Raw genomic sequence first — 12,716 nt, 5'->3', positions numbered from 1 at the left:
AAATGAGTCTCTGGGCCTACAATGTTTTCTATAGCCCATTGTAATAATATATTAATATGACTGTTTCCTTTGATGGTTGTTAAAATATAATACCACTGACCTGTATGGGGGATTGTTGGGGCTCACTAGTTGGCGGAATACCGCCCTATGTGCATATTAATTTTATGCCTATTATCTACGATTGGTGTATAATGTAGGTTGGATACACTCCTTCAGTTATGGTATCATCAGTGCAATTTGACCGATAATTGATTTGTATATGTTTATTAGGTGGTCTGTAAATAGGCGTATAAGTGTATGTGCCAGATTGCTTACTGTATGGTGTATTGTAATATGCCATAACCATTGTATTTTACAGCCCGGCAAATTCTATGACTCCAAGTATGGTTTTATTTACTTGTTGTATTGTTGCTTGGCAACTGTATGCAGCACTCACGTGGCGGGCTGGGGCTGGTGACGGCATCCGTCGGCGACGCGATGTTGGATTGCGCCGGTGATGGATGCAGCTCTCCGGCTGCCGCTCCACAGGTGAGCAATGTTATTAGTGCTAATCAAGTGGTGGGTTATGGGTATTTATATGTGTGTTTGTTTTAGCTTTGTACATTGACTGTCCCTGACGACGGGGTAACTCCCGAAACGTACGTAGGAATGAAGGACGTTTTTTAGATTTAAGGAAAGACTCGTGAGCGCCTCCATTTCTGGATTGTATATATATATATTTATATATATATATATCCCTAACTTTATCAATTTCTGGCATATTTAACATTAACAAAATGGTTGTTCTGCTTCAGAGGTGATGAGCAGATGTTTGCAGGAGTGATGAAGTCTGATAGCTCAACAATGTCTTTCCTTGGTTTATTTGGAGAGTAAATGTCAGTTCCTCTTAACTACATTAGCACTGAACAAAAGGCATACAATTGCCAAATATATGCAGGTTTCTGACAATGGTCTTCCTCTGCGCATACCAATATCTGTGTGCATTTTAATTATTTGGTACAGACATACACAGAACCTGTTTTTCCATAAATTGACTAATCCTTGCATAAATATAAATATACATATATGCATTTGTGCGCATTGCATTGCGCCGACGCAGAGTAGCGTCCGATTTGCTCTTTATCAGCCCATAGAAGACTAGATAGTCAGATAATAATTGCAAACCATCACATCCAATTATCTGACTTCGACAGTCATGAAAAGCCAAAATATCAGCTATGCGTTCCATCAGGATCAGCCCCTAAATGTACTTAGAACATGTCCTCATTCAATTCAATGTGGATCAGGAAAAACACCACCAAATGCTTATGAGCAATTTTATGGATGCTTTTCCAAGTTCCTCGATGCTAAAAAACCTTGTTTTCCTAATAAAAGAAAGGTGAGTGAAAATAACTTATGTACATAAATCCTTTGTTTTAATTGATCAAGTATAATCTGTCTTTTGCAATTTATATTTCACCTATTTTTCAAAATTTGCATTCTGACTTGACAGGCAGCATTGAGGTCATGGGTTGAAATCCAAACCATGGCTTTTTGTATGTTCTCCTCTTGCTTGTGTGGATTTTAAATAAAAAAACTGTGATCCTAATTTTTATGCGTGTCCATGTAATAGGGAATATAGTATGTCAGCTCCACTGGGGCAGTGACTGTTGTGAAGGACTAAATATATAGTCTAAATATTTGCTGTAAAACGCTGCATAATATGGTATGCAGTATGCGAACTCGCTCAACCATGGTCTTATCAGCTCGGCTTTCTCAAGCTTAGCTCAGATTGTTTAGTTGAATTTAAAAGGACACACTCTCCATCATGCCTGCCACCGACACATGCACAGACAGTGTCGGACTGGGGCACAAAGGAACCACAGGGTGAGTACAGTACTAGGAGCCCATGCTTAGAAGGTATCACTAGAGGGGGAGTGGCCAGCCACAACAGTTGCTTGGCTAACCATTAGACAAATATTTGGGTAGATAAGAACACCAATCAATATTTATGATCCTGCTCCATAAGGTAACTGACCCTCCAATAGAGTAACTTTGTACAATTCAGTGCACAGTCTGGAAGATGACCCCTAGAGGAGGGGGTCTGTCCCTCAGGGAATTCCCCCTGTACCCCTATGGGCAAATCCGACCCTGTGCACACACAAGTAATGCTGTTGGGACCATCATCTTCCTCAGAGTGAAACTAGTTCATAAATCGGGATTTTTTGTAAGTGGAAATGCATGTAAAATAAAAACACAACATTTTGTCTATACATCTTTTATTTATGGGCAGATGAAAAGAATCCTAAACATAAAACGAGGTCATCATCAGATACAGTTTTCTGGATCTACAAACACTTTTTTTTACAGATATACAGTAATATAGGTTGAGTCTCCCATATCCAAATATTCCAAAATATGTAATATTCCAAAATACAGAATATTATTAGCATGACTGAGATAGTTAAATCTTTACTTTTTGATGGTTCAATGTACACAAACTTTTTTTGAGGCACAAAATTATTAAAAATAAAGTATAAAATGACCTATAGGCTGTGTTTTGTAAGGTGTATATGAAACAAATGAATTTCATGTATGAACACAAACTTTGTTTAAGCCACAAAATTATTGAAAATATTGTAAAAAATTACCTTCAGGCTGTGTGTATAAGGTGTATATAACACATACATGCGTTCTGTGTGTATATTGGGGTCCCATTCCCAAGATATTTCATTATGGTATGCAAATATTCCAAAATACGGAATATTCCGATATCCATAATACCCCTGGTCCCAAGCATTTTGGATATGGGAGACTCAACCTGTACTTTCTTTTTTAACATCAAACCTTTACTTCAAATTCCTGACTAAAAATAGAAATGTCACATATTCCTAAATTATCTTAATTGTGTATTTGCTATAGAAAATAAAAATACACACAAAAAAATGACACAAACAATGGGCTTGATTCACCAAGGATCGTGATTACGCACGCAATTGGCCTATTGTCATGTTTTGACTAGACAGACCCATCGCAGAGTGATTGACAGGAAGTACTGTTTGAGGGTGGTGGTTGGCAAAATGCACACGTGCCAGTGCATTTGAATGCCGTTGCAGGGGCGTGTATAAATTAGGCACTGCGATGCCATACGCAGCTTTTGTACTCACTGCATGGAATGAGGTTAGCAATTCCTGAGTAAGGTCAGATCTTGTGCAAGTGTGCGTGAGGCTCAGATTGTACTCTGTTACCGGTGGTTTCGCAGTCTTACTAGGTATTACGGATGTGTGCAAGATAAGGTGGGCGTCCTTATGGTGTGCTGCAACGGCATAGCGATTAGCATATCTTCGCAGTGAGACTGTGTGCGTAATCACTATTGCATTCGCATTTTGCGATCCATACTAAATCATGCCCACAGTCATTTGTGACATGTAAAGTTGAAAACAGCAGGGTGAATGCAGTTTGTGATGTCACGGGTCTACCTTAACTCAATTGAAGCTAGTTTTAAGGCAAAGTGGATACATTTACATTGCCTGCTTTGAAGACTTGGGCAGATCAATGTTGTTCATTGCAGTCCAAAGATTATCAGATGCATGAAAGAAATTTGCAACTACTTGTAAAACCAAGATTTTGTTTTGAGATAGCAAAACTAGCCTGAGACCATACAAATAAGCGTTCATTGTGGCTCCACTCATTTGCTGTTTACAAATGATCCTTACAATTTCTATTTTTAGGTTTAGAAACCTGAACCTTAACACAGTTGTAGCTAATAAAGTAGATCAAAGGATAAGTATGCAAAAGTTATCTATAAGGAACAAGTGTGGAGAAGTTTTCATTATTACTTTATTATAAGAATTATATTTCTGTAGAAGACCTTTCACTTTCTTTAACCTTATTTCTGTAAAATGTAAAAAACTAAATTTCACAGCAACAATGGAGACGTTCAATTCTTTGGTGAATATTAAAAATACATACATTCTAAAAATAGTAAATGTAACCATTTGTGGCACTAAAATCCTTTTGTGGTAGTCTACACAAATGAGATTTTGAAATAAGGCTATATCACTGCCATCATTTACATAAGGTCAATAAAAATAAGGTTTAAACAATCAATTAAAATGCTTTCTCAAAAATGATCAAGCATTTCTAGAAGCGCTAATGTTACGGGGGAGTGATCAAATTGAATTATCAGCTTGATATTGCTTCTTAAAGTTTAACTACATTTTGATGCACATTTTTCTTGAAATTCAGTAGTTGGTGAATGTTTTAATTATTTGTCAAATTTTAAAAATGGAGGTCACATGCCAGACATATAACCCATGGGCTTACCAAATTATGGTTGATACGCTATTCTCTAAATCATATACTATATTATACATTTTCAGTGATCTCAAAAGTTGGGTTAATATAGTCTCCTATTTCGCTTGTCAGTGCCAGGTCAGTGGGGATGGCGTGGTCTTTCCTGTTGACTGGCGGCCACTCAGGATTTTTTGCCAATAAGTGTTGTAGTTTCTTGTAAGGACTCTTTGATCTATATCTAGTCAGCCGTTTCAGCAAGTTCCAGAGCGCTCTATTTTCAATGATAAATTCCTGGAATGGAAAATACATGTCCCTCAATACACAATTATTACTTACATGCATTGCTTTTTAGCAATACTATATATTTCCCATAATTTGTCAAATTAATAAAAGGAACTTGGGAATTAAGTAAAAGAGGGGAAATAAAGATCTTGTGGTCTAGCGATGGTTATTATGGTTTAGCCCTTATCAGTGTCATCTCATCTGTCAGAGGCAACTAATTTTTGGGTATTTTTTAATAAAAAGTTGGTGGTCTGTACGGTTTCAATGGCAATAAACAGAGATAGTGATGTGGCTTCTTAAAAGTTTTTTTGCTGTGGTTTTGTCCTTAGCGAGGCAACAGGATGCAAACCCCTACGGTTTTGCGAAACTGCTGTTTTGTAAATTTATCCCTTGGTATCAATTTGGATGTTACCTGCAGCATTCTGAGGCATAAACACTTGGTAAAATAATGTAAAGATACAGTAGTGCAATATGTGCAGGGAAGCTTTGAGAACTATTAATGCTCTGTAAAAGGCCCCTTGGGCCTCATTTATCAACAAGTTTTATCACTAACGACGAGTGATAATACTTGTTGCGTATGATAAATGGTGCTCCAGCCAATCAGCTCCCAACTGACATTTTTCAAACAGATGACAGTTGGGAGCCGATTGGCTGGAGCACCATTATTATACACAGTGTGTTTTATCACTCGTTGTGAGTGATAAAACTCATTAATAAATTGACCCCAAGGTTTTTTGTAAAGCTTAACTAGAATTGTTTGCAATGCTCGTGCTTACAAACGCAGTATTTTCTACAGAAATATTGATGCTCTTATCTAAAGCAGCACATGGAACCCAGCAGGTGTAGCAGATTAGTGAAAGACTATGAAAATCCCTAGATGAGGTGATTTCAGTCCTAAAAGGTCAATCACCCGGGTGGCACATCATACACAAGAACTGCGGCCATTTACCAACTCCCCTTGGTGGTGACTGGAGAGCAAGAGATTCTATGCTGCATCAGCTATTGATATTGGGGGCGATGCACTAAGCCTTGGAGAGAGATAAAATGGAGAGCAATAAAGTACTAACCAATCACCTCCTGCCATTTTGCAAACATAGCCTGAAAAAGGACAGGACCTGATTAGTTGGTACTTTCTCTCTCTCAACTTTATCTCTCTCCAAGGTCTCCCCCATCATGAGGTACATAGTTATTTAACAGTCACTCAACAGATGCCCAAGCACAATTAATAGAGGACACTAACAGTTACTGTAGCAAGAAAAATAATTTGCTATAAAAAGTGCAAAATATAGATCTACAGTACGTATTTGTCTTATTCCACTTATATTCTCCAGATTTGTCTCTCCTAATAATATACACAGTGTGAATCATGTCAGATTAGAAACCAGCACTACTGTACATCAGTGTCTTGGTTTGGCTCAGCAGGTCACTTACCTCTGAAATATAGGAAACCGTCAATATGATGAGCAGCATAATTATAATAACACCTCTCCACAGGAGTGGGGTACATACGAGCTAGAGGAAACAATGATAAACACATATAAACTAAAATTTTAACTGATTACTATAAAATATTAAAGATCAGATGATTTTAATATACTAATTACTAGTCAAATTATTTTGCACCAAGATGCACGAGAATTGCTGATATCCTGCATACATATTAGGGGTGAGCGGGTTCGGATTTCTGAAATCCGAATCCCCCCGATCCGAGGCCGATCCGAGTCAGGTTCGACTTTTCCCGCCTGACTCGGATCTGAAATCGAGGCAAAAAGTCATCATCCCGCCTTCCGGGTCTCGCGGGTTTTGGATTCTATATAAGGTACCCGCGTCGGCACCATTTTCTCACTCGGCTGTGGACAGTGAAGAGGGAGGGTGGAAGTTAGGGCTGGCTGGGCTGTGTAGTGTAGTGTTGTGTAGTGCAGTGTAGTGTTGTGCTGTGCTGTGCTGCTGTTGTCCATAGGGGCTGTGTCCACTCCTCCAAAGTCCATAGGGGCTGGCTGTGTTGTGCTGTGCTGCTGTTGTCCATAGGGGCTGTGTCCACTCCTCCAAAGTCCATAGGGGCTGGCTGTGTTGTGCTGTGCTGCTGTTGTCCATAGGGGCTGTGTCCACTCCTCCAAAGTCCATAGGGGCTGGCTGTGTTGCGCTGTGCTGCTGTTGTCCATAGGGGCTGTGTCCACTCCTCCAAAGTCCATAGGGGCTGGCTGTGTTGTGCTGTGCTGCTGTTGTCCATAGCGGCTGTGTCCACTCCTCCAAAGTCCATAGGGGCTGGCTGTGTTGTGCTGTGCTGCTGTTGTCCATAGGGGCTGTGTCCACTCCAAAGTCCTGTGCAGTGTCCCAGTCCTAAAGGGGTGCTGTAGTGTTGTCTAGGGGGTGCTCTGTCCATCAGGGGTGCTCCCCCAAGAGCAAAAGAAAAATATTTTTTCTGTGTTTGTGAATTGTGTGCGCAGTAGCAGCACGTGCATCAACAAAGTAGCGCCAAGCGTGCGCCTGTGTCATAAGTAAAGGGCTGGTTGGCTTGACCATTAAAGGGTGCTGTAACCCCCAAAGTGCACTCCAAACAAAATAAAAAAATATTTTCTGTGTTTGTGAATTGTGTGGGCTATGCACCTGCATCCTCAAAGCAGCAGCGACAAGCGTGCGTCTGTCTGTTAAAGGGTGGTGTAACCCCCAAAGTGCGCTCCACAAAAAATAAAAAATTATTTTTTTTCTGTCTTTGTGAATTGTGTGCACTGTAGCTGCACGTGCATCAACAAAGCAGCGCCTGTGTCCCATAAGTAAAGAGCCGGCTGGCTCATTTCTTAAAGGGTGGTGTAACCCACAAAGTGCACTAGTCTCCAACAAAAATAAAAAAATATTTTCTGCTTTTGTGTGCACCTTAGCCGCACGTATATATCAATATAACATAAATGGAGGACCAAACTTTCTCCGATAAAAATAAAATAGGGAAAGATCAAGAACCACTTCCTCCTAGTGTTGAAGCTGCTGCCACTAGTCATGACATAGACGATAACATGCCATCAACGTCGTCTGCCAAGGCCGATGCCCAATGTCATAGTAGAGGGTCCAAGGGGGTCATTCAGACCCGTTCGTTAGCGCCGATGCAGTCGGACCGGGTCGATGGCCTCCCACAGAGCATGTGCACGACGGCTGACAGCGCCGGTCGTAGCGGGTCTCGATCCAAAGGGGGCGAGCTGTCGATGTTGACTGACAGCTCACCCGTTTGGAAGGCGGGCCGGGGTGGTGGTAGCCCAAACGGGGGCATTCCCATGGGAACGCCTACCGTTTGGGGGCAGCCCCACTGACATCACTAGTGATGTCAGTGGAGAGCTTCCAGCTCAGACAGAGCCAGAAGCTCTCCGGGGCTTATGACAAGGGAGTCCCTACCATAGGGTCTCGTTGTAAGCTCCGATGGTCGCGATGGTCTTGACCATCGCGACCATCACCTTAGGCGGTCGTAAGGCTGTGAGTGTTAACCCACAGCCTTACCACCGCAAAGGAGGACCTCTTGAAAATTCAAGAGGTCCTCCCCTCATTCAGACTGACCGCACGCTCTGTGCGACCAGCTCTGAATGAGGTCCCAAGTGTGGTGGCGGTTGCGATGCCTGACCTTCCCAGCACTGGACGGGAAGAGGTGGCTCTTTCCACCATTTGCCCGCCCCCTGCAAGTGCTGAAAGGAGCACCCACAGTCCACTTGCTGATATGCAAATTGAAGATGTCACTGTTGAAGTACAACAGGATGAGGATACTGGTGTAACTGGCGCTGAGGAGGAAGTTGGCGAGGAGGATTCTGATGGTGATGTGGTTTGTTTAAATCAGGCTCCGGGGGAACAGGTGTTGTCCGTGGGATGAAAAAGCCCATCACGGTCATGCCTGGGCAGAAGACCAAACATTCCACCTCTTTGGTCTGGCAATATTTCTATCCAAATCCGGACAACAACTGTCTTGCCATATGTACCATATGTAAAGGTGAAATAAGTAGGGGTAGGGACGTTAACCACCTAGGAACATCCTCCCTTATACGGCACCTGCAGCGCATTCATAATAAGTTACTGTCAAGTTCAGAAACTTTGGCTAAGACCGTAAGCAGTCCAGGGACACCTAAATCCCGTTGTTCTGTTGTATCCAAGCGCCTGCAAACCACACCATTAACTCCCTCCTCGTCAATTTCCTCCTTAGTCAGGATCGGAAGTAGTCCTGCAGGCCATGTCACTGGCATGACTGACTCTCCTATACGGGATTCCTCCGGAGGATCCTGCATTGCTACGCCTACAGCGGCCACTGCTGCTGTTGGGAGTCGTTCATCATCCCAGAGAGGAAGTAGGAACACCACTACTTTTACTAAACAATTGACCCTCCAACAGTCCTTAGCGAGGAGGATGAAGTACGACAGCAGTCATCCTAAAGCAAAACGTATAACTGAGGCCTTGACTGCTATGTTGGGGTTAGACGTGCGTCCATTATCCGCCATTAGTGCAGTGGGATTTAGACAATTGTTGGAGGTAGTGTGTACCCGGTTCCAAATCCCGTCTAGATTCCACTTCACTAGGCAAGTGATACCGAGACTGTACAGAAACATCAGAAAAAGTGTCCTCAGTGTCCTGAAAAATGCGGTTGTACCCAATGTCCACTTAACCACGGACATGTGGACAAGTGGAACTGGGCAGACTAAGGACTATATGACTGTGACAACCCACTGGGTAGATGTATCACCTTACGCAGCAACAACAGCAGCGTCACCAGTAGCAGCATCTCAGAAATGCCAGCTCGTTCCAAGGCAGGCTACGCTGTGTATCACCGGTTTCAGTAAAAGGCACACCACCGACAACCTCTTAGAGAAACTGAGGGAAATCATTGCCCAGTGGCTTACCCCACTTAGACTCTCCTGGGGATTTGTGATATCTGACAATACCACCAATATTGTGCGGGCATTACATCTGGGCAAATTCCAGCATGTCCCATGTTTTGCTCACACAAACTTGGTGGTGCAGAATTTTCTGAAAAGCGACAGGGGCGTGCAGGAGACGCTTTGGGTGTCCCGAAAAATTTCTGGCGACTTTCGCCATTCAGCGACTGCGTGCCAAAGACTGGAGCGCCAGCAAACACTCTTGAACCTGCCCCGCAATCACCTGAAGCAAGAGGTTGTGATGCGGTGGAACTCAACCCTCTATATGCTTCAGAGGATGGAGGAGCAGCAAAAGGCCATTCAAGCCTATACATCCACCTATGACATAGGCAAAGAAGGGCGTATGCACCTGACTCAAGTGCAGTGGAGAATGATTTCCGTGTTTTGCAAGGTTCTCCAGCCCTTCGAACTTGCCACACGTGAAGTCAGTTCAGACACTGCCAGCTTGAGTCAGGTCATTTCCCTCATCAGGCTTTTGCAGAAGCAGCTGGAGAAAGTGAAGGAGGAGCTAAGACGGAGCGATTCCGCTTGGCATGTGGGACTTGTGGATGAAGCCCTTCATTCGCTTTGCCAGGATTCCAGGGTGGTCAATCTGTTGAAATCAGACCACTACATTTTGGCCATCGTGCTCGATCCTAGGTTTAAAGCCTATATGGTGTCTCCTGCTGGTGAAAACACTGTCAGCTGAAGCGGAGCGTGACACGTCAACAGCTCCTTCTTCATTTTCTCCCGCAACTGGGGCTGCCAGGAAAAAACTTAGGTATCCTAAGCAACCCGCTGGTGGTGATGCAGGGCAGGCAGGACCAAGTTTGGACATCTGGTCCGGACTGAAGGACCTGGCAACAATTCTGACATGTCTACTGTCACTGCAGATGATGCTGTCACCATTGACAGCATCCAAGTAGGCATGTCAGACAGTCCGTACCTGTACTGGCAGGAAAAAGAGGCAATTTGGAGGCCCCTGTACAAACTGGCTCTATTTTACCTGAGTTGCCCCCCCTCCAGTGTGTACTCCAAAAGAGTGTTTAGTGCAGCTGGGAACCTTGTCAGCGAAAGGCGTAGGAGGTTGCTTCCACAAAATGTGGAGAAGATGATGTTCATAAAAATGAATTATCAACTCTTCAAGGGAGACCAGCCTCCAGAACGTACAGAGGGACCTGTGGTGGTGGATTCCAGCGGGGACGAGTTAATACTCTGTGAGGATGAGGATGTACACAACACTGAAGAGGGTGAGGAATCGGTGGATGAGGACGACATCTTGCCTCTGTAGAGCCAGTTTGTGCAGGGACAGATTAATTGCCAGCTTGTTTTGTGGGGGCCCAAACAAACCAATCATTTCAGCCACAGTCATGTGGCAGACCCTGGCGCTGAAATGATTGGTTTGTTAAAGTGTGCATGTCCTGTTTATACAACATAAGGGTGGGTGGGAGGACCCAAGGACAATTCCATCCTGCACCTCTTTTTTTTCTTTGCATTATGTACTGTTTGGGGCCTAGTTTTTCAAACTGCCATCCTGTCTGCCACTGCAGTGTCACTCCTAGATGGGCCACGTGTTTGTGCCGCCCACTCGTGTCGCTTAGAATAGTCATCCAGCTACCTCAGTGCAACCTTTTGGACATAAAAACACTATTGTGAGGTGTTCAGTGTTCAGAATAGACTGGAAATGAGTGGAAATTAAGGTTATTGAGGTTTATAATAGCATAGGAGCAGAAAAACCAACACATTCTGTGATTTTAGCTGTTTTTATGCTTTTTTTCAAAAAATACAGATCCAAAACACAAAACCCAGAACCCAAAACACGGAGGGGTGGTTTTGGCAAAACCAATCCAGATCCAAAACACGAAGAAAGATCCAGATCCAAAACACGAAAAGTGGCTGGTGCACACCCCTACATATTATAGTCCATGTGCAATTAACAGTTTACATCATCTGCAATGTTAAGATTTCTATGCAGGGATATCTTTCCATATTATCACACAGGGGACTGCTTAAACCTTTGCTGCTATGTGCAGTTAGCCCAAATGATAATCCATTAACAGGACTTCACCGAGGCGGCTAACTTTATCAACTGATCAAGTTTTAAACTAATGACATTCTGTTCCAAATTGACCTTTCAGTGACTCAATGTCCTTCTGAATGTTTTCATTATACAGTGTTCTTATCACTATTTTGTCTATTCCACTAAAGGAGTAGATTATTGAACTTTAAATAATTTAGAAGAAAAGCTGGGCATCCACTATACAATTTTCTGTCAGATATCTGTCCAATCTGGCTGTTTGGAATGAAAACCTGGTAATGTATGGGAGCAAATGACAGTCGATCATATGGTTTTAAAGACTGAAAAAAAAAATTGGGTAAAACACACAAATTTAACCAATTTGAACATTTTTTTTTTTCAGTCTTTAAAACCATATGATCGACTGTCATTTGCTCCCATACATTACCAGGTTTTCATTCCAACCAGCCAGACTTGACAGATATCTGACAGAAAATTGTATAGTGGATGGCCAGCTTAACATTTAACCTTGCTATGTTTTCTAATTCTCAAAGCATATGAAAACACGTAGGTAGGTATTGTGCATTCTATGAAAATACTGTAATACTCACGTCCATAGCAATATATAAGTTATCAATATTTGCAAATAGCAGAAACAGACAAACTGAAAACTGGATTATAATTGTTATTACAAAGAAATCTGGAAAAGAAGAAAAAAAAAATTAGGTAATTTCTGACAAATCCCTTAATTTAAATGCTACGGTACTTCTGTATTGCTCTATCATTATCCTGTATAACAAAGCATACATTAATCATGCAGAAAACTACAAACCAAGATCTAAGACACTAATACCTCTTTTCCACCAAAAACCCAGGTCCAACCTGGGTTTTTGGACATGGTTCCAACCCTGGTCAGACCCAGGTCAGACCCATTTACACTGCACCTTTCATCTGGGTTACTCCCAGGTCAGCCCTGTTCACACAGAACTCAGGTCTGCCCTGCTAAACCTGTAAGGTCATTAAAAGTGGGAGGTGACTGCTCCACAGCCACCAATCAACTAATTTTAGGCATGATCCAGGTCAGATAACCCGGGTTGCACCGTTTACACTGCACCATTACCCGGGTCCATCCCTGGTAGCTACCTGGGTTGGATTGCAGGGCCACTTGACCCAGGTTATTTTTCAGGGACCCTTTTACACTGAGCTGCGACCTGGGTAGACCCAGCAAAAACCCAGGTTTTTGCTCTGGTGTAAAAGGG

General features: G+C 42.7%; 1 protein-coding gene across 1 annotated transcript in view; it reads right to left on the bottom strand.

Moving 5' to 3' along the window:
- Positions 1-2,251: 2,251 nt before the first annotated feature.
- ATP13A4 (ATPase 13A4) overlaps positions 2,252-12,716 on the bottom strand; it is a 178,474-nt gene continuing 168,009 nt past the window's right edge. Inside the window, exons 28-30 of the mRNA XM_088444816.1 lie at positions 12,069-12,157; positions 5,989-6,069; positions 2,252-4,566 (exon numbers count right to left, since the gene is read on the bottom strand). Of these exons, the coding sequence (XP_088300942.1) occupies positions 4,348-4,566; positions 5,989-6,069; positions 12,069-12,157 (389 nt within the window). The 3' untranslated portion in view covers positions 2,252-4,347. The remainder of the gene's footprint in view (positions 4,567-5,988; positions 6,070-12,068; positions 12,158-12,716) is intronic.

The sequence above is a fragment of the Taudactylus pleione genome, unplaced genomic scaffold (genome assembly GCF_031769625.1).
Source record: "Taudactylus pleione unplaced genomic scaffold, aTauple2 ptg000372l, whole genome shotgun sequence".
NCBI classification, from domain to species: Eukaryota; Metazoa; Chordata; class Amphibia; order Anura; family Myobatrachidae; genus Taudactylus; species Taudactylus pleione.
The sequence above is the reverse complement of the archived record's forward strand: the minus strand, read 5'-3'. Positions and strand labels throughout refer to the sequence as shown.